This window comes from Buteo buteo, chromosome 13 (assembly GCF_964188355.1).
Source record: "Buteo buteo chromosome 13, bButBut1.hap1.1, whole genome shotgun sequence".
Classification (NCBI taxonomy): Eukaryota; Metazoa; Chordata; class Aves; order Accipitriformes; family Accipitridae; genus Buteo; species Buteo buteo.
Window position 1 is genome coordinate 27,699,758 of NC_134183.1, and position 21,413 is coordinate 27,721,170.

Genomic DNA, 21,413 nt, shown 5'->3' on the forward strand with positions numbered 1-21,413 from the left:
AGTGTGCTATACTCACTTCCTACACCCCTGATGTGTCAGTCCAAGTTTAAAATTATCAGGGCAGTAATATAAAAGAGGTAAAAGAGTATTTGATCATTGGTTTAGCATAACTACAGTAACTGCAGCCTTCAAATCCAATTTTCATGCACTGGCCATAGATACGGTATATTTCTCTGGGAAGTCCTCTCCCAATTCTTATTTTTATCGTATTCTGCAGATTTTTCTAAATGAATTTTACACATAAATGCAAAACCAGAAGAGAAAAGAATTTTAATCTAATGAACTGAGTGAAGGAAAATTACCTGCCAGCAATATAAAGTGTGTCTCGAATTTTCAACATCAGTTGGAAGTCCAGTCTGTGCTGAGATTCATTGCCTGAAGGGCGTCCTCTAAATACTGGATATTGCCTTGAATCTGCAAGTAAAAATGGGCTACACCATCACTCAGGATTATAGAGCTAAAGAATCAATATATGGCATTGATTAGCTGTATATACTAGGTGTAGAAGGATTTAAACTAAATTCCTTGAGTAATGTCTTGAATATAAATGAGAAAAAGATGGCTAATGTCAGCAAATGTTCTTTTTCCTGAAGTTATTGCTGTATTTCTGATTGCTTTTTTAAGAAAATGATTAAGTGTTCTATTAAAGATACAAAGCCAGTAAACACATTTCAACTTGAAAGGAAACAGACTTCTTTTTTTTTTTAACTTCCCAAAGGAAAAAACCCAAACATTAAAACTCTTTCCCTAGTGGTTAGCACCATTTGCAGATTACTTACAGTGGTAGTCAACAACATTAATAGGGTCCTCGTCTTCAGGGAAGCTGACAGCTCGGCACTGGGACAGACTCATTAGCATCACGGAGGCACAAAGCAGAGGAAGCCTCATGGCTGGTGAAAGATGAGCACTACCTTTGTGGCAACACTGTTTAACTACCTGGAAAACAGGAACATGCCAGTGAGATTTCAGCAGCACAGGACAGTAAATGTGACTTCCTACTGGAGAAGAAGGGTTTTTTTTGTTTGTATTTAAGCACTGGCAGCAGCGGACTAAATTGGTGCTTATGAGAGGCTCCTGTATGTACATTGATGGAAAACTGCTGCGTGACATATCCCTACTCAAAGCTGCTCTGAAACATATTGATGTTTGCTAATTTTTAGCTGGATTTACAGGCATTTCCGAAGAAGCTGACGCCTGTCAGCCCATTTAATTCACGGGAATCACAAACAGAACGTGCAGGCTGCTGACCTGGCAAGAAAAATTGTCAAACTTAGGATTAGAATTTTAATTAAACTACAATCTCTTTCCATCCCCTCTATCACTGAATGTCATCCAATAAAACCCTTTCCCCATAAAATACCTAAATCTTATCCACAAAAAGTCATGACATACACAATCTGTCTAAACATCCATGCCATGTTTTAAAGTTATTGCTTGTTTCCAGGCTGTGCCATCATAATACTAAGCTTAACATGCTCATTGCGAAAGACCTTATGTCTAGGACCAGACACTTGATGCTTTGCCTTGTGCAGTGATTTACACATGTGCACAGTAAATGCGAAAATGCTGCCTCTGCAGCGTGGCAGTGCTTGTCCCGTGCTTTGCAAGGATGGCAAGAGACTCAAATGGGGGCACAATGCTGAGCTGGGTTCCCAAGATGCCACTTTCCCCCTAATTCTGTTACTGTAGGAAGCTAGCAACTTCAGAGACTTTCACGGTGGGGTTATTTTGTGTGTGTGTGTGCTCTATAGATTATACAGCACATACTAAGATAGCACCACAACATTATACAACAAAGCTTTTAAGAGGGGAAGGGAAACAACTTCTCCAATTAAACCACAGGGATATTTTAGTGAGCAGAATGTAACTACTCAAGTTGCAATTTGGGTAGGATGCAAGAAAACGCATCTCAAAGTGAAATGCGATCCTTAATGACCACAAGTGGTCTGGGCAGGGGTCATATTTCTCATTAGAAACCTGGCAAATGTAGTACTATTCCCTCCTCCAACCTTTTGGAGGCATTCATTCAGCCCCGATTCACAGGTCACAGCTTTGAGTCACCAGCTCAATGCCCTGCAGTTGCTGAAATTGGTTATTAAACTCTTTGTCTAAAGAGGAAAAAAAAGAAGTCTTTCCATTTTAATGTTTCAAGAATTGCTGTGAGATTTACACATTGCCAGCACAAAGTGCCAGGCCTGATCCAGCAAAGCACATAAGTATTAATCATTTAATAATTTGAAAAGCAATTAAAAAACCCCTTCATAACAACACTTAACCTTTCAGTAATGTTTACTGGGGATGAAAATACTGTATTTGTTAATTGATGCTACAGCTGGCTAGGGGCAGGGCTTCTTCCTTCCATAAGGCTGCTGAGCTCTGTCAGTTGAGGCAGGACTGTGAGGAGACCAACTTAAAGGCTGATAATATTTGGGGGTGGAGGTGTTGTCTGAATGCCTGTCCATTACAGACTGACCTCAAAAGAAGCATTTTCCACTGTTAATGATATTTCTGTATCTCAGTCCACCAGTCCAGAACGAATGGGCTGTGCTCTTAGTCAAGATTGATGAGTGCAGTGGTTAATAAACACTAATGATTCCTGGCACTTTCCCTCTGCTCTTCCTTGTCCTGACATGGCCTCTTCAGCTGAAGCATCTTGCGTTAAATTACTGATGAGCAAACTTAAAACAAACTGGAATTAATAAAGTTAGTCAAATTAGTTCTTTCTTGTGAAAGCACCATTAGAGCAAAGTCCTGCAGCACAGTGGCTCCCAGACACAATAACAAATCATTAATGGTTACACAATTTCTTTTTTGTGTCTTTTTTTTCCAAGAAAAGCAGACTCCAAGTATCCAACCCACTAACATCCCAGTGAAAGAAGAGAAAGGGGAGGCACACAAACTGTACGTTGAGTCAGTGCACAGTAACATCTGTAAGGTGCTTAGTAAAAGTCCTCCCTGAAGCCTCGTTTTCTTGGAGAACAAATGAATACAAATTGCCAAAGAGCAAGAAGATCTCCCAGCCATGTAGGCTTTAGTTAGCATAGAAGATGAGCCTGTTCATGGCCCACACATCATGACTCAAAGAGACCCTGGCCTGGCTGTAGAACACACACAGCCTGCAACCTGTACAAGTTCTGCCAGTATCAAGCATGGGCACGTATTAGGAAGTTTCTTTTTTGCTCTTTCCTTCCAGAGTCCTGTCTAGGAAGAATTCACTGGAGCAACAAATAGGAAACTTAAATGTAACCTGCCTTACAAAGGCAGACACTGCGTTCTGGGCTGGAGGAAATGGCTGCAGAGAACAAAAGGGCAATTTGCTGTGTATTGGCCACAAAAACTATGACCTAAAACCACAATGCCACAAAACCAAAAAGGATGTGACCGAAATGCCAGGTAAACAAAGAAAGTATCAGTTCTCTTGATTAGATTCAAATCTCAGGGGGTATACCATACTCCCTAAAACAAGGCAAAGTTTTGTAAATGTAAAACCACAGGATGTGTCTCCCTAGAGATTGCATCCAGAGCAGAAACAAACTCATATTTACGTTTTCCTCAAAAAAACCCCAAACCTCTGAATATACTGCAGAGGTGAACTCTGAGAACATGAAAGGCAGGAATAGTTATGTTCAGCAATCTCTTTTAACTAAACATCACCTGTCACAAGTCCCTATCAAAGAAAATGTCTACAGCTGCATGAAGCACAGACCTCTGTCATGACAAGAGCAAAAAGCAGACAGAGAGCTGGACTGGATCAGCAAACCACAGGCAATCACTTCTTACCAGCCAGGTGAGAAGTACAGATTTCTTTATTATTTTGCTTGTTAAAACATTACAAGAAAATGAACAATAGCTCTAATTTCTAGCTACATATGAAAAGGAAATGCACCTGCTTCAAGAGGCATTTAAATGCACCTTTTAGCTGGTTGGACACAGGCTTGAGATCAGAACCACTGAAAAGAGAATAAACTTGGAATAACAGCTGTCCCCCAGATAATCAGAAAAAATGGGCTCCATCTAGCCCTTGGAACAGGGGTTTATGACAGCCAGGTGTATGCTTCTGGTAGACACAGATAGGCTGGTGTGAAAGACGTAATTTTTGCCACATTCAAACCTTTTAACGGAGGCCACTACCGGGGACTACAAATAACAATGCTGAAGTATCTGTTTGGACCAGAATAGCTGATATGAAATGCTGGCAATGCCTACCTTCAAGAAAATGCAGAAAACAATCATACTCTGGGTCTGATTATTTTTCCCCAGCCAGGATTCAGACCAGTCTTTGATTAATTTCTCTTATAAATTGCATTCCTAGCATTTCTGCAAGGAAACAATTCACGGCAAGTGCAATGTTTGGAAATTACCATATTGCTATCCCTGTTTTGCAGCTGGGGAGTTGAGGCACAGATCAAGACTGAATTTTTGACTAAGGCCAACCACCAAAAAAGCCTTGTCAAAGGATCTGAGCTGCTCTGGGTGATGCATGATCATTCCTTGCAGCACAGGCAAATTGGCCAATGTCACCCAGGTGGAAAAGCTAGTAACAGATCAGAGATCTTCCGGCCATTTGGTCTATGCCATAACTAGTCGTGTAGGCAAATACAAAGAAACAGAGGTATAAACGTTAACTGGTGGCATAAATCCCCATCGGTAAAGACGACAGCAGCCTGACTGCAACAGGCCTCAGGGCGAGTGCTGTTGGTCAAGTGGAAGGTAACAGTTGTCCCAAGTAATAAACTGGCTCTTTGTGGCTGGCACCTTTCAATTTCAGATATGAATCCCATCCTTCAATTCCTGATTGGGGGAATCCAGAGAAGCAGGATATAATTTCTGTTAAAATATGAGCCCTCCTTCAAACGATCACACATGAAGGGGAACAGGCTGGTGTTTCTTGCCCATTAATCTACTCCAGCCTTTGACAACACACTGGTGACACTCCATCAATCATCTTTCTGTGCGCTGCCACGTAAAGAGGAGGGGGGAAGGGAAAGGGCATTCAGCCAGCTGGAGAGAAGCAACACATAAAATAGCTTCAAACCAGACTGATGCAATACCTTCTACTCACTAAAAAAAACCAAAACCAAACAACCCCAAACAACACCCTCCCCGCAAAAAAACAACCCAACCCCCCCAAAGCCTTAAAAATCTCCTTAACACAATAAATGCTTCTCAAAATGCTAAGCACAGACAGGAGTGTGGTATGGCAAATCCAGGCTGAAGTTCAAGATAGGTCAGAACAAAAGACATATCCTAAAAGTTAGTTCACTTGTGGAGAGTTTGGCAAGGCAAAGGAGAAAAGGGTTGCAATAATAAAAGCTGAAAAAAAGGCACATACCATGAAAAGGCTGAAATGACTACATCATCTTCCTTCTCCACCAGACACAGGGGAAAATCAGGCTGTTAGGTGAGATCAAGGGTCTCCTCCGTGCTTGGAGGTATGCGTTAACCGTAATGTTGAGGGGGGACAGGCAGAACCCATTAGTAATATGCTGAGCTTAGCCAATTTGTGTGATGTGGTTTCCCACAATCCCAAGTGACTGGACTTTTGACAGATCAGGAAATCCCTGTTGTCCTCTGCTCCTTCCTGCATGTAAATGGCTCCCTGACAGCACTAATTAGTGCAAATGCACGAACTAGTGCATACCTGTGATGGTACCTTCCAAAATTTTGAGCATGAAACCACTCTAATAATAAATAAAAGTTAAAACAAAAAAATCTTTTACCGCTGCTTGTTCACAGATGCTCAGCAAGTTTCTCGGGGCCTACCGCTGAGATTTCAGTTCCTCTTTCTGACCGAGAGCAAAGCAGATCCTGTGCAATACTTAGCAACTTCCACTCATCTCAGCCATTGAGACAAGCCCCTCGTGAGGGTCACAGTGCATCCTTGGACAGTGGCTTCAGGGCACTGAGCAGTTGGCCAAATCAGTGCTCCAAAGCTCTTTAACCAGAAGACTACTCAAACAACAAAGATCTGTTGGCCGGGTTACAGCAAGTAACAGATTTCACTTGCAACCAAATAAAAGTTATGTTAGTCTCTGAATGGGAACTTACTTGTGTTTAGCACCCCCCTGCCTTTTTTTTGGATGCAAAGGACTAGTGTAAAAAGGCTAAAAATATTGTTTACTATTGCCTCAGGGATTATCTTTTGATGTACAACTCACTTATGGCCCACTAACTGCAGGTTGAAAAGGGTATGGTTCAAATTCTGGCCTTCATGAAGTTAAAAGGTGTGCTGGCAGTGACTCCATTTTAGGGGGCTAAGGATTCACATATGAGTTTATTTCCTGATGGTAACTGCTACCAGGTGGGAAAAGTTCAACTTCTTGAGCCAGCTGCAGAGAGAACAGCTTGCCAGTAAGGTGCTGGTACAGGGGCTGGAGCTGCGCTTCACTAGTGCATAGTACAGAAAGGTAGGTTCTCACTGAATTTTGGTTTGTCAAGCACGTCAATCTTTTCAGAAGATAAAACGTTTAGAAGAAAACATGTGAAGGTGGTACAGGCTGCCTTCAGTGGTGCCCTAGACCTGTTGTAGAAATGTATGCATTGGCAACCATGGATGCACCAGAATATTCACTCAGAATAGCACCTTATCCCTGCTGTGCACGGGATAAAATAACTCTAGAGCAGAGCCACACACTGGAGGAGCCAGGCCAAAGTGTGTTCTGGTAATCAAACCATGAAATGCAGCATTTTTGTATCATCCAAGTCAAAATGTAAGATCAGCATGGCCCAGGCTCTGGTGGCTTGAACTCGAGAAAGGGAGTAAACAGTTCTTTATCCTACCTCTATTTTTTTGGTCTTGGTCCTTTTTTCTATGTCTCACTGCATGAAATGGGTATAACGAATCATTTGCTTACAAGCCAGAAAGTATTCCACATAGAAAGCAACATTTGCCTTCAAAATCTGTATCAGTATCTATTATATAAGAAGCAGAGGATTAGATTCCCATTTTAGGTCATATCTATACACAGGTTCTCCAATGATGCAATTGCTTTTCAGTGTGGTAAGCCCTCCCAGAACAAGGGTACAACAGCCTGCATAAGTGTTAAGTGTGATTTTCTTTTTATTTTTTTTTTCAAATGGCATTCCAGTATAAATGTGTTTCTTCTAATGAAGGCTGACTTCAGTAAGGTTCCTGAAGGCAATGCCTGACACAGGGGTTTACTGTATATTCGAGTCTCGGAGATTGTCTATGATGTGATAAATTCATATTGTGGAGTTTGGTGACAGACTCTTTTGTCTAATTATCAAATAACACAGGAAAATATTTGTGGTTATAGTAAAAGAAACATCCTTAATTCTTGTAGTCCTTTCTAGAAACTTACAGCATGATTTTGTATGAATAAATAGACAAGAAAAACTGTTTCTGTCCGATAAAGGTACACTCAAATTTAAACTTGCAGTATGTAGCCATCCTTACCTTCTATAACAACTTTAAAATCTGCAGCTCTGAAGAAAAAAATTAGGATATTTGGAGGTGTGATATTAATTGAGCATGAAAATGCAAATAACAGGTCTGTTGTTTTTAAGATAATACTTGATTTCTTTTAAGGACTCTGCATTAACACCTCTTGATCTATGCCTAAGTAAAAAAAAGATAGTTTAATATTGAAGTGATGAAACCCTACCACTGAGTATCACAGCTTTCATCTTAATTGGCTTACGGTATTGCTAGTTACACTTCAGTTGTTTGCAGGCTTTTAACGTTACAGAAAGCGCACCCTTCTTGCTCTAGAACAAGCTGACAGAACACTTGCAAAATGGATAGGGTGACTTCTAATGATGCAAGTCTTTAGTGGTTGATTAGATGCACTTTGAGGGCTAAAATCTCCTGTGAACAAAAATTTACTCTAACACAAGGTAGCTTCAGCAGGAAAGGAAATAAAATGCTGAGCAAACTGTAAGTGATTGCTTCAATTATGTTTATTTTAAGTTAATTTTTGAGAGTGAATGTTAACCACCTTCCCTTACCATGGTGATACAAAAGTCCTCCAGCTGAAACCAACCTTTGATTTCAGCTCACATCTATGGTCAAATCTGTTCTGTTTTACAAAGCTCCTGCAGGACTTGTTCCCCTTGAAAGTTTGCCAGGGTTGAGCTATCAGTGATAAAGTGCAAGGTACTTTAACTTAAGCAGTGCTCTGGATTCACCATTTTAGCATGCCTGCATTTTATTAATTCAAACTGCTTGTGCCCAGCTGAGACTGCCCTAGGAAATACTAAATTTATTTGTGAAAGTGTCCAAGGACTGGCGCAGAGAATGTCAATACAGTGATGTTCAGGGTTTGTTTTATACTCTCAGCACTGATCCTCCATTAATTCCTGGCCGTGGGCAGCACTGGTAGCACCAGCTCCTACCCCTGCCCCAACCCCAACCCAAGGAAAGCAATGCCACCGTGCTGGGGAGAGCAGCTGTGGCTCCTCAGGGTGAACTCTTGAGTGCCTCCGGCTCACAGCTGTGTCAGAGGTGCCTGGTGCTTTTCCATAGTGTTTTTTAGTCTAAAATACCTCTATCCTGAAAACTGGAGAGCTCAACTCTTAAACCACAATGCTGAAGATCTAACTACTTACAGCAGTACATAGGCTTGGATGTGGGTTTAGAAACAACCAAATTGCCCTCCTCGGCCCTAAACAAAAGCCTAAAACCTAGACGCAAGTATTACCTTTTCCTCCCTCTTGGGTTGGCTACAAATGTGGGTGAGCGCCATAAGCGAAGCAAGCAAGCGTTCTTCCTGCAAGCCTACAGTATGTGATTTACATAGCAAACCTGCCACTCATTTCAGCACGATTAGGCATCATCTGATAAGGCAGCTCTGGGACAGGCAGAAACCAGTATTTGCAGGTAAGGCCGTAATGAAGGTCTCGGGCACAACCTGCACAAGTCCAGCTGACGCCACAGCCAGAGTGAGTTGCTGGCGGCACCCCTGGGTCTCCCGTCTGCGAGCCCTGCTGCCTCCCAGCAGTGGAGAAAGCAACCTTCACCTTGAGCAGTGCTCCAGCCCTGATCCCAGAGATAAGCGCTGCCCATTTGAGACACGGCTGGAGCCCAGGAAGTCAGGATTTGCCTACAGGATGAAGTGAATGGGGTGTTTTGAAATGGCAGGGAGGTTTGGGGGAAAGAACACGCCTCAAGCAGGACAGCTGAAGAAAAGAGATTTGCTCTGTGGAGAGGGCACATCTGCTCTTCAACAGGCTGTGCCCCAGACAAGGTTGCTGTCAACCGCACCCCAGAAAGCATCACCTCCCACCCACTGCTCTCTCCTGCTATAAACATCCCTCCAGCACCTCAGTGCTGTGCCTTGCTAGAGCATGGGGCTCACTGGCTTGAGTTGCTGCTGCTGGGGAAAAGGTTGCTGCGTGCCACTGCTCTCACTTCAAAGAGAAGGTAAATGGCTGCTGGAAAATGTGAGGGGAGAGACAGGAGAAGACTATCAACTGGCAAGAAACACATCAGAGCCTCTTAAGCACTGCACTGGTATTATCAGCATGCCGTTCCCAGAGCTGAACAGTCAGCCAGCCTTGCCCACAGGAATATTGCCTATAGAGACTGGGGAACAATGCGCTTTTAACTAGTCTTGGGGTTTTCTGCATGGACAAATCTGATAGCTGGCCACCCAGTTACCTATTTGTATATGCAAAGCATGTGCTGTGCCACTTTCCTGGGCACAATCAATTACATGTACAAAATGCAGGCATGAAAACCTGGAGGAAGCCTAAGCTCAAAGTTAATGATTACTATTATCTTGTTAAGCATTAAAGATTAACTACGCCAGTGAAAGGATGTGTTATGAAATGTCTTTCCCAAGCTGGAAAGTAAATAGGAGGAGAGTTTTGTGTTTTTTCATCTCAAAGGCTACTCAGAATTTGGAATAATTGTTTAAACTGCTGCTTTTATTTACCATAATACCAAAATGTAGTCACTTGCCACGTGACTACTCATATTTTCATTTGAGATGTCGTGCAGAAACACATGGAAATCTGGTGAAGGCAAACCAATTTTAGAACATGTTCCGAGCAATTGTTTTGCAGCACTGCCCTACAGTATGAGGTCTCTTACATTTCTTAAATTGCCTAATCAAATGCAGACTCTGTTCCAGTCACGCTAAATTTTCACATAATGGCAGAAAAACACTTCTTTCTAGCCTAGCGCTGAACAGTTGGATCACATTATTATATTTGCTGCTTTTGTAGTCTCCAAGTGTGTATTTGTAAATGTATGTACATACATATTCACAGGCAAGGGGGGGGAACATCGGTGCTCAATGCTGTGAGCCCCTGGGGACAGTCAGAGGGACAGAGGTGTCTTGAGAGGTGCCTGTGCTGAGGGTCTTCTGGGAGCAGCTGGCTTATCAAGAACACAGAGGGGTAGTGGTGAAAAATTTATTTTTATTTATTTAAAAATCAGATGTATTAGTGCAGGATTTGATCCAGCTGATTCCTTGCCCTACAGTCTGAAGTTATTAAACTGATATAAATGCAGTTAGGTGAATTATACCCATACTGTTGCTAGTTTGGGGTTGGAGGCAGAATTGGTGCAGTGTGCAGCCATGGCTATCCCGCTCTGGGTCCCAAGCCTGGGCATGTCCCTGGGCTGCACCACATCAGTTTGGGGAATTCTCTGCATCACAGAACGGCCCGCTTTCCACAGGCCAAACGCAATCTGCAGAGCCCATACTTGGCAGTTGTTTGGAACAGGATGCAGCCATGCTGGGCACCAGCTCTCCCTCCCCTCTGTCTTTCACTTGGGCTACATCACCTCATGATAACATTCATCCTGTAAAGCAGGGAAGTATTTGCATCACACTACTTAAGCATTTTGACTAGGGAGCCACAAAGAAGCCATGGATCAGACCTTTACAAGTAAAAAAAGGAAAATTTCAAATCAGTAGCATATGGACTGCAAGTGCTTGAATCAAGGTCAAAAGGAAATCTGTGGCAAATCAGGGAATGAGACTTAGGGCTTTAAAGCTTTACATTACAGCCTGTCCCATTCTCTCCTCCACACCGGCCTCCCAAGATCCCCAATACATTGCAACGTTTCCTTAAATCCTTGTGTTATCACTAATAATATTGGGCCAGTGTAAGAATGTGACTAAATAATCATATCTGACCCCCACACTATACATGTCTGCAGGTCTATTTTTCCTCTACAGCTGCACCAAATACATTTAGGTTTGTGTTGGCATAGTTTGCCACATAAGACCACTGTTCAATCACGAGCCGTGCTTGTTATGTCTCTGGCAAGGATGAAAACCTGATGCTTTAGGGGGAGGAAAAAGCCATAATCCACTCTCACAGTAAAACCTGTCCAGCGGTACACAAGACAAAAAAAAATATTCTATCTGTACCCTTGCAGGGAATCAGATTAATCCCCAAAGCATGGGATTTGATTATTTTTGTCTGAGGTTATCACTAAAGAAAAAACCTACGTCATGCTAAAAATATCCACACAGTATTTCCTTTATGAAGGAAATATGATTTACTGAGCAAACCCAAATTACTGGTTTTTCAGTGTTAATCTTTTGTAAACACGTGCTGGGTTAAAGAAACTGTCACAGAGAGCAGAAGTTTGCAAATTGAAAGAAACCATTCAACTCTGCAAGATGACTTTCCCCCCCCTTATTACTGCTTTCATGAGACACCTGGGAACATTGTTCACACACTGTTGACAGCTTTCACACCACTGCTTTTCCTCTGTTATCCTTACCTTTCTCTTCAGCACTCGTCTCCAGGTGGCAATACGCAAGAGCGCTATATTTGCAAGGGGTGCCAATGCTGGCTCTTGGACAACTGTTGGAAAGCCAGAGGGCTGTCTCCTGCCTTGCAGCTTGGTTGGCTCAAGTTGCTTCCACAGGGCACTGAGTCTCCCTGACCCACAAGGCAGTACTCTGATATTTAACACCTGGGTGCTGCACCACTCTGGGAACATGCAGACTGCTTACAGCCCTCATTTTTAACTACCATTACACTAACAGGCAGAGTCGCAGCTCCCTCACTAACACTGGGCTACATTCAAACACCATCTAGAATTTTAATACTGTAGCCTTAACTATACACTGAAGCTTTTGTAAGTTAAATACACATTTTTCTTCTCTATAGTCTCCCCAAACAGGATGGTTACACAGCCCGATAGGACACAGAAATGCTCACGCAACATGGGAAGAGGGTACCCAAGTGGAGGGATATATAAACAAGGGCTTGAAATACAAGCGCACAAATTTTCTTTTGACCCCAAAGTGCATCTGTCACGATGGATATACACAGAAACAGCAGCAACGTTTTCTGTTGCTGCTGTGGCTGCTGCAGTCCCTGTCGACCACCAGCATCCATAAACACGCCTGGGAAGCACAGCAGCATCACTTAAGGGAAACACCTTTTGTTTCATGCCACAATAAAGCTCTGAGGAAGGACCTATCCAACAGAGGTGTGAGCTGGTACCTTACTGCTGCTTGGGAAAGCAGGGACCCAGCTGTCATGACCATTTGGCATAAGAGAGATGAACTATGTGGCTCACATTAAGAAAAGCCTATTATTGCAGTAATAGCTGAGCTGAGTGACCAGCTGATCACCTTTCATCTCTTCTGAGGTTTCACTCCCACCTCTGGTGGGCAGCCAGTCTGTGATGCTGGTCCCCCTTGCTCACTTGTTACCTTTCCAGATGAGCACCTCCCTGTTTGCTTCCCTGCTGTCCCCCATGCACTTGAAGAGCCCCCCAACACGCATCTGCCAATTAACTCCTCATTCTCATCCCAACCCCTCTTCAAAGCTCTCCTTTGCTTCTGATGCCTACAAGCACGTGTGCCCCCTTTCCCCAACACACGCAGCTCGGCTATGTTTAGGCGGCTTGTGCACTAACACGGCTGCTGATTATGCAGGCCAACGCAGCTCTCCTGTTTCTAGAGGCCACTGCTTGACTGTACCCATCTGCTGTCTCTTCGTGTAAACCATCCACTGTAGGGAACAGGATCCATCCTTTTTATTCTGCGTTTATCCAGAGCCTACCAAGTTAGAAACCTGGGCTGCAATTTGGCACTTAGATGCGATGGTTAAAAAAACCCCAACAAAACTGCAGCAACAACAAACCTTTTTTGCAAGAAGAGTATCTGTGTGCAAATATGACCTCTATAATGTTACCAAGGTCAGGCAGACCAAGGCCAATCTGCTGTGGGAGAATATAAATCAAAGCTGTCCAGGGACCCATTTCATTTACAAGGTTTGTAACCATTCTGGACAGAACAAATGTCACTTCCTTGCTTGAGCTCCTCGCTCCTCCTCTTCCACCACCACTTCTTTGCTCCTCCACTTCCACCCAGCCCCTTCCTGCCTGGTAACACCTCTTGACCTCCTTTGCTCTTGAAAGCAAGAGTTCTCTTCTAGCGAGAAAGCTGTGGCTCACACATGACAGACAGCCATGCTAGGCCAATTTAAGTTATGCAAAAATCTCGACAAGTAAAATTAGCACAGAGCCACAAGTACATTCACCTGCTGGTTACCTGCCATTCATAGCACATGTCCAAATTAAAACAATAAATCCTGTAACGACTTCTTTCCTATTGCATTCATAGATCTGCAAAACAAACCAAGGAAAGCATCTGTAGCAAGTATTAGAGTCTGGGCACAGATCCTGTGAAATCACATGGTTTCCGTTGTGGAACTAAAAAGGCTTCTACAAGAATGTGTGAAATACACAGCCGAAATCCTCCATTTCTTTCTGTGCTCTTTGGCAGTTTGCGTGGCTAAGTTAAAGCGGCAAGTTCTGTTTCTTTAGCTGGCGGCTTTCAAAGCACACCCTGATCTGCAAATTGAAGAGCACAGGATTCAGCTAGCAAGCTCCCTCTCGAGTAAATACGGAGTTAATGTAATCCCACTCCAAACAACAGGTTGCTGTCTCCAAACTGGAGCCTTGAAAAGAAAGAGTCCAGCAGTTGTTTCACTCCTTGCAGCCATTTTGTAGCCCTTCTGCAGGTGTGCCCACTGAGCTGCAGTGGGGCTGGGGTGCCAAAACTAAAGAAACTTCATGTTCTGGACGTTAACTTTAGTTACCATAGCCAGACAATGCTGCCAGTGGTGTGGAAGAAAAAATTGCTGTAGCCAGCTGTGCTGTTCACAGTCGGATGGTTTCTGAGTAGCTCCAAATGGTTATGGAGCCAGTAGCCTGTTGTGGCCAAGGACAGGATGATGGATGGTCTACACACACTGTCCAAGCAGGGAGAATGGCAGAAGTTCACTTCAGGGTTGTTAAAATGCTAATCTGGGTTAGTCAACAAAAGCCGAATGGAATAGAAAAGTTAGGGAAATAAACACTACTCATATGTTATGTATGTGCACTACAGATTTGATCTCTGTGTTTACACACAAACATTTGACTTTGGAAGTGGGACAATTCAACAGTCTTCCTGTTTGAATAAACTGAATCAACTTCTGATATTAGCTACACTGTCATTACTGTCAAGCCACGCAAGGGAAAGTGGGCTATGGCAGACAACACACAGAGCTCCGGAAAACAGCATCGGAAGGGTAGTAATATGATTTTTCACTGCACACCTCTTCCATGTGACATGGGAACAAATCAGAACCTACTTTCTTTTGAACTCAAGGCTGGCAGCTATTTGCAGAACAAGTAACAACTAAATAAAATGGTTTAGATGGATTTTAATGGTAACTGCCGTAGCTTATCTGATGCTTAAGAAAAGAGATCATCTGTCCAAACAGCAGTTTTGATGAAAGCAACATTTGAACTCTTTTAATTACATACAGAGCTGCTAAGACTGAAAATAACTTGTACTACCCAATGCAAGTAATGTGCCTTCCATCTTTTCTTCATTACTCATGGAGCAAATTATTACTTTATCCAATTGAAAGACATCTGAATTTTTCAAACTGGAATTATAGGTATGTTTAACACATGAGTACGTAATCAACCACTACCTCCTCTGTTCAGTAAGCAAAGCAAACACATAGTGTATTCCTTGAAAAATACGAAAGACTGCAACATAGGTAAGCTCAACATAAGCTTATAAGAGCACGGAAGCCGTTGATGTAACCGTTTTCTTTGTCTTACAAAAGAAAGACTAGGACCGAAACAGTCTCTGTCATATCACTTGTATGACACTTGATGAAAACTGACTATATTCACGTATGATCTCCACTTCAGATTTCAGATTTCTTTTTTTTAGAAGGAAGCATAGCCAAAGCATTTCAGTATTTCTATACAGGTTCTGTTCAGCTAACTGGGCTTCACCCGACTTCAAGGGATGCTCAATCCCATGTTAAGTGCAACAATGTTTTTAAAAGAATTTAAAACCCATAAAAATCAAGAGCTACAATCCACGTGTGACCAGCTGTACTAAGACCAGAAAGTATGTTATTACAAATGCCTAATATACGCTTCAAAGTGAGCTTCCATGACATACTTTTCTTTACGTTCACATATCTCATACGGCAGGACCGATCTGATCGAAGACCAATTTAGTCAGAATTAATTGCATATATAATTAAGTATTCTACCTAAACATGTGCTCTTTGTAAGTCTACATCAAAGCTACGACAGCTCAAAGGGCTAAAGTATCTGCTCTAATAGTTGGCTCGGATCAGCCGTACAAAAGAGGTAGAGACATTCAGATGGTCCAGCTCAAAGGGCACGCAAGGGGCTAGAGGGAAAAAACCCGCAGCCATACAGCTGGTTTGTAGAGCTTTGACAGGGCCATCACTGTATTCCTGGCACACGCTCCTGCATCACACAAAGCACGTTTAGAAAATGATGTTATCTTTGTTGCATCTCAACCATAAACGATAACAGGTAGTGACAGACTGCAGGATATGAGGGAGGAAGGTAGCTGTTCGCTGTAACTAAAGGTACAGATGAAAGCAAGAAGCCGGTTAAATAAACCAATTTAGAGCCTCTGGGTTATACTTTTTTGGCCATCCTTTTGAAAACAAATCTGAGCTACATAATTCAGAATGCTAATAAATTCTTACTACAAACTTTTTCTTCCTGTTTTTTAAACAACTGAGCTTTATATTAGTTAATATTAAAAGTGTTAAAGTTCATGATTATATAGAAAAAAAAAAATCAGAGCACTCAATTGGCAATTTGTATTTATCTATGCCAGAGCAAATATTTATACAATATCTGCCAACATAACAAAATATGCCTGTCACTTACTACATTAAACATGATTACGTACAGCTTAATTTACTGAACAGTAACTTAAGTAGACTTTAGAGGTGCATAGAATTTTATAGTGTGAATAAAGCAGGAAAAACGTCTATTCTCTTTTGCCACAAAAGTGATTGCAAAGCTTTACAATGAGCTTCCTGTTGGACTTGGGAAAAGGAGAGAACCTCAGAAAATTCTCTGTGAAAGTATTTGTATGTGAGAGCAATAGACCAGCAGTAAAAGCCTCTAAGACACTAGGAAGCTGTTCCTTCAAATAATATTTAAGTGAATTAATAAGCATTATTAAGGAAAGACTAACAACTTAGAACGCAAAGGTATCCCAATAAAGATGCATGTTTTTCCCCAAAAGGAAACAACCGGGAGAAAAAAATTCCACACACATTTGCAGAGCACCGAGCAGTATTTTGGAGGAAGTTTGCTGTAATTCCTGCACATTATGTGTGAAGCGTGTGCGTGTGTACATGGATAAGCTACAATACCATCTGTACAGCAAGTGCCACATATGTGAGCATTATGAACCATCATTGCTGCTGCTATGCTCAAAAGTAAATGTATTCTAAGCCACACACACACATAAATACAAATGACTTTACACACCGAGGGCTGCATTTTGCTCAAATTACTCACAGGCTAATGCCTGTGATACAGACATCATTTTGACCAGGAGTAAGAAACAACTTAAAGATTGACAGAAAACCACTAATTAAAGACTAGCTATATTCATGCTAACAAGTGGGATATCCACTGGAACTACAGTATTTTCAATACATCAACCTAAAGCATACCTAATCACATTTTTCAACTCGTAAGATAAAACACAATGACAACCATAAAAACCCCAGCACAACCACCCCACAACCCTTGAAAACACAGGCGTAACATCCACCTAGAAATGTCTCTGCGACCTTTCATTTCCATCCAGCGCTTATAAATAATAAAGAAGGCTTTAAACCCTTTCTAATTACTCCCCGAAAGCCGCTGTATCGGTTTCTGCAGTACCGAAACAACCCCTGCCCCCCCCTCCAAAAAAAAAAAAAAGTTTCTCCGCTCTACACCTGAGCAGAGCATTGTTTTCACCAGGAGGCGAGGACGGAGCGGAGCTATCCCCTGCCTCTGCACGGGGATAATTCAGAACCGACTCTAGTATTTGTTTCCATCTATAATTGATGGAGAGCTTGAAACACAGCTCCCTCTGCCTCCCAGCGCCCGGCTGCTGCCGGGGAGCCCGTAAATCACGCCTCGCCGGGCGCCCGCGCCGCCGCCCCGCCGGCAGCGCCGAGCCCCCGGGGCCGGGCCGCCTCAGCCCCCAACCCAGCGCCAGCCCAAACTCACCCTACGCGCCCCGGGACGATTTCGCCGGGGACAAACCAAACAGCTCCGCTTGCGGCTCCCCCCCCACCTCTCCGGCCGGCGCCGGCTCCCGCAGCGGCCGCCCGCTCCGCTCGGCAGCGCCGCCGCGGACCCGCGTACCTGCCGCCGCGCCGCTGCCCACGGCCGCCGCCCGCCGGCGGGGCTGCCTCCTCCGCCCGCCGTCCCCCGCCGGGCGCCCCATCCCGGCGCTCCGCTCGCTGCCGAGCCAGCGCGGGGGAGGCGCGCCTCGCAGAGCCCACCCCTTCCCGCCTGCCTCCCCCCCCCGCCTTTAATGGATTTATTCTCGCCCGCCCCTCGCCTCGCCGCGCTGTCCCGCCGCGCCCGGCCTCGCTCCGCCTCCCGCCGCCTCCGCGCAAACAGCGCGCCCGCGGCGGCGGCCGGCCCGCGCCCCGCCGCTACCGCGGCCAACTTTTCGGTTCCCCCTCCCGCGGCCCCGCTCGGCCCCGCCGCGGCTCTCACCGGCCCCGGGAGCGCGGCCCGCAGGAGCCGACAGCGCGGCCCCCGGCCGGCGGCGGAGCTCCGCGGCGAGCCGCGCCATGGCGGGGCGGGGGCGGCACCGCCCCGGCCGCTGCCCCCCGCCCCCCGCCTCCGCCCGCCCCCGCCGCGGGCAGCGCCGGGCGCGGCCCCGCTCCCGCCGCCGAGAGGCCGCGGCCGCCTGCGCGGAGCTCCGGCGAACTTCGCCCGTAGTTTTACCCCTCCTGAACCACCTGGGTGAACCTGCCCCCCCGCCGGCTGCGGCCCCGTGCCTATCCCGTCTCCGCGGCCGCGGAGGCAAACAGCCGGCGCGAAGCCATCAAGAAGGCGTTTTGTTCCTCGCCGACGCTGCCTTCGCTTCTTAATACAGAAATTCTCATTTCTACTTCGAAAGAAAAAGTCATTGCGAGCGATGCGATTTTGCGGGCTAACGAGACTCAATTTTGCAGCCGAGTACTTGGCGTGTGGTGGTGGGGGCGGGGGGGGGGGTGTCCTTGAAATGACATCTTTTTATTAAGTGCCCGTCCAAAATCCCCTCGGATATTCCAGCAACAAAGGGTTCAATCCCAGAAATGAAGTCCAGGAAATAGCTGTCACTAATTCATTTTTCTTCACATGCAAGATAAATTAATTAAGGCTTAAAGTGCCACAAAATATTTTGGATACCCCTGCAAGGGAAAAAAAAAAAGGGATTACTCGCCAAGCTGTATCATCTGTGCTTGTTTTATGGGAAATCAGAAAAATTCTGAGTCAAGATAATGTAAAGATTTTTGCTGGGGAAACATCTCTGTCATTCACATGCAATTCCCCAACTCCTGCCCCTCTGCTGTGCACCGCTTTCACAGCAAGTCCTCGGGCAGGTCGCTCCCCACAGCCCTCCTGCCCCTCCGGAAGACGAGGGCTTGGTACTCCCAAGCAGTATTTCGGGCTGATCCTGCAGGATTTTACGCACGCACCACTTGCAGCGGGAGCGCTGCCTCTTGAGAACTGATTCATCTAAGCAAGGGCGCCAGGATTTGGCCCATAGTAAATTCTCTTTAGAGATGGTGCCAACAAAATCTCTCAGCCATGGGAATAGGACGTTTTTGGCAACTCAGTCCCTTGGCTGTCTCTCTCTGATGTTTCCTGGTGGTGACAGGCTAAAGGCGAGATCATTATGGGCTTCCTCACAGCAAACACAGCGTGGCTATGTTGCACCCCAGGAGCTGCTGCCTGGTTAAAGATGTAAGGACATTATTTTCTCTTTCTCAGGAACAGCCCTAATCTGAAAACCATCAAAATTTGCACAGTGCATGAAAATGCTGCGATAGAGACTACTCACTTGGTTAGGAATCAAATTGCAACCTGAGGACAAAATTGTTTGGAGTGCCTCAAAGAGAAGGATTCGGTTCACAGAATAACTCTGTGGCCTTTTTACTGGAAAGTCAAAGACTTGGAGCAGACCCACTGTTGTGTGGATTTACAGAGGGTACGGGCACCTAGGTGCAAGCTACCCACACCAGGGCATTACAAATGTGGGATTTGCTTCTTGGATTTTTAAATGCCTGATGGTGGTGCGAGCCAGAAAAAATGCAGTCCTAGAAGAGCCACCCATATTTTCATTCGATACATCCTTTTTGCGACTGGCATGTAGAAATTACTCAGCAATGCTGCTCAGTTATCCCTACGGTGGGGGCATGGGAAGCATGGCACAGCCTGTGGCATCCGCTTGGGCTGTGGCTGCACACTGCCCTCTGCTCCGAGAGGGAATGCTTGCGGGAAGGGACCTTTCTTCCCCACTGTACGTCCCAGCCACAAGCTGACTCAAGGTTTCCATATATCAGGATGAGAGATTAATATGGCTTAAGTCTCCTTCTGCTTCAATTAGACAGATGACACAATGTTGAGAATCAGATCGCATTCCTGTAGGGCAAAGGGTTTCAGTTTGAAGTACAGCATATTAGAGGATTTTGGTATAGCCAAGACTAATAACTTGTGTCTACACTTATATACGGTAGTTTATTACAGTTTCAAAATTTACTGCATGGCTAGAAACCACTTTATGTAAGGATTTAAAGTACGTGCACTTACAATATGTGTGCAGTCAGGGAATTACACAGCCACAGGTTTTTAAACACAAATATATGCAGGCTCCTATTGATATGATAAACTATCACTAACATGTGCTGCAAAGCTTCTTAAATCCTCATTGACACAACAGACCACTATTGTGTCAATAGTGTGCAGATTAATGGGGTATTGTCAGGCTATTTTAGGCCTTAACTTTCATTTATCCTAAAACTTGTTCTTCATTGTAACTCTTAACCTTTGGATTCTGCCAACACATTTCTTGTCACAAATATACTAATGGAATTAAAAGAAACCTGGCTTTTAAATGTTAATTACCCCTCAAATGATTGATTTGTAAAAGAAACACATCAGCAGAATCTGAAAGTACAGAGGCACAATAAAACGGACTGTCAGCCCAAGAGCCAGGAATGCCCGAGGACCTGCTTTGGCTCCGATGAGACTGTCCCCGTGCACCAGATGGTAATGAGAGCACTTACTCACCCTACCTCATAGGTGTAGCTTATGGATTATTCCTATTGTCTAAAGGACTTTTCATCCTCTAAGTGTCTGACAGACTTAAGCAACACTTGTTCCCTAATTTGAAAATGTAAGCAAAATATTCAGAATTTACATACAGATAAAAGAACCACCATCTGTTAGAACAACAAATTAAGTTTTTGCTTCATTAAAATATGGATAATACTAAACTAATATGTGTTTAAACTAGACATTCCATTCTGCTTGAATGCCTCCATTGGGTTTATAAGCAAGGCTGAATTGGTTTCAGCAAGAGAAGTGTTCATTAAAATCACTACTTCAGCCACACGGTGATTTGCCAAGAAAGTCCAAGTGCACATGGTGCAGGGCAGTTTGCACATTTGGGAAACCACCTTCAGACCACAGTCGCCCAGGAAAGTTTGCTCAAATGGCGCATCCCTCAGAAATACCAAGTGCCGAGGAAAATGGTATTGATGGTGTCCCTCTGCCTGAGCCAGAGCTGAATCAGTGACTCAGCACACTAGCGCATGGACACAATGGCTTCTGAACGAAATGTGAAACTTATATTTTGAGGACATGTTCATTTAAGCTGTGTCATTTCCAATAAAAACTGCAAACATCAGTTACAGAAGGACGGTCAAATCACAGCAGTGCCAGGATGTGATGACGTTATATCCTAAGAGTCATTATATTTTAGCCAAATATTTTCCTCCTCCTTCTCTTTTTTCCTTCCCAAATCACCACATTTCACCAGTGCATACAGACATCTGCCTACTGCATGGCATTGTATGGAGGAATTGGTAGTCAATTTAATAGGGATCAGATATGTAATTTCTGATGAAGT

The 21,413-nt window shown here is 44.2% G+C and overlaps 1 protein-coding gene across 10 annotated transcripts in view; it reads right to left on the reverse strand.

Moving 5' to 3' along the window:
* Positions 1-21,413, reverse strand: part of SEMA6D (semaphorin 6D) — a 140,972-nt gene that overhangs the window by 13,936 nt on the left and 105,623 nt on the right. For 2 of the 10 annotated variants that reach the window (XM_075045239.1, XM_075045236.1), the window contains exons 1-3: positions 11,705-13,835; positions 780-936; positions 303-414 (exon numbers count right to left, since the gene is read on the reverse strand). In XM_075045239.1, coding sequence (XP_074901340.1) covers positions 303-414; positions 780-936; positions 11,705-11,926 — 491 coding nt within the window. In that variant the 5' untranslated portion in view covers positions 11,927-13,835. The other 8 variants (XM_075045240.1, XM_075045238.1, XM_075045244.1 and 5 more) reach the window with 7 other exon arrangements.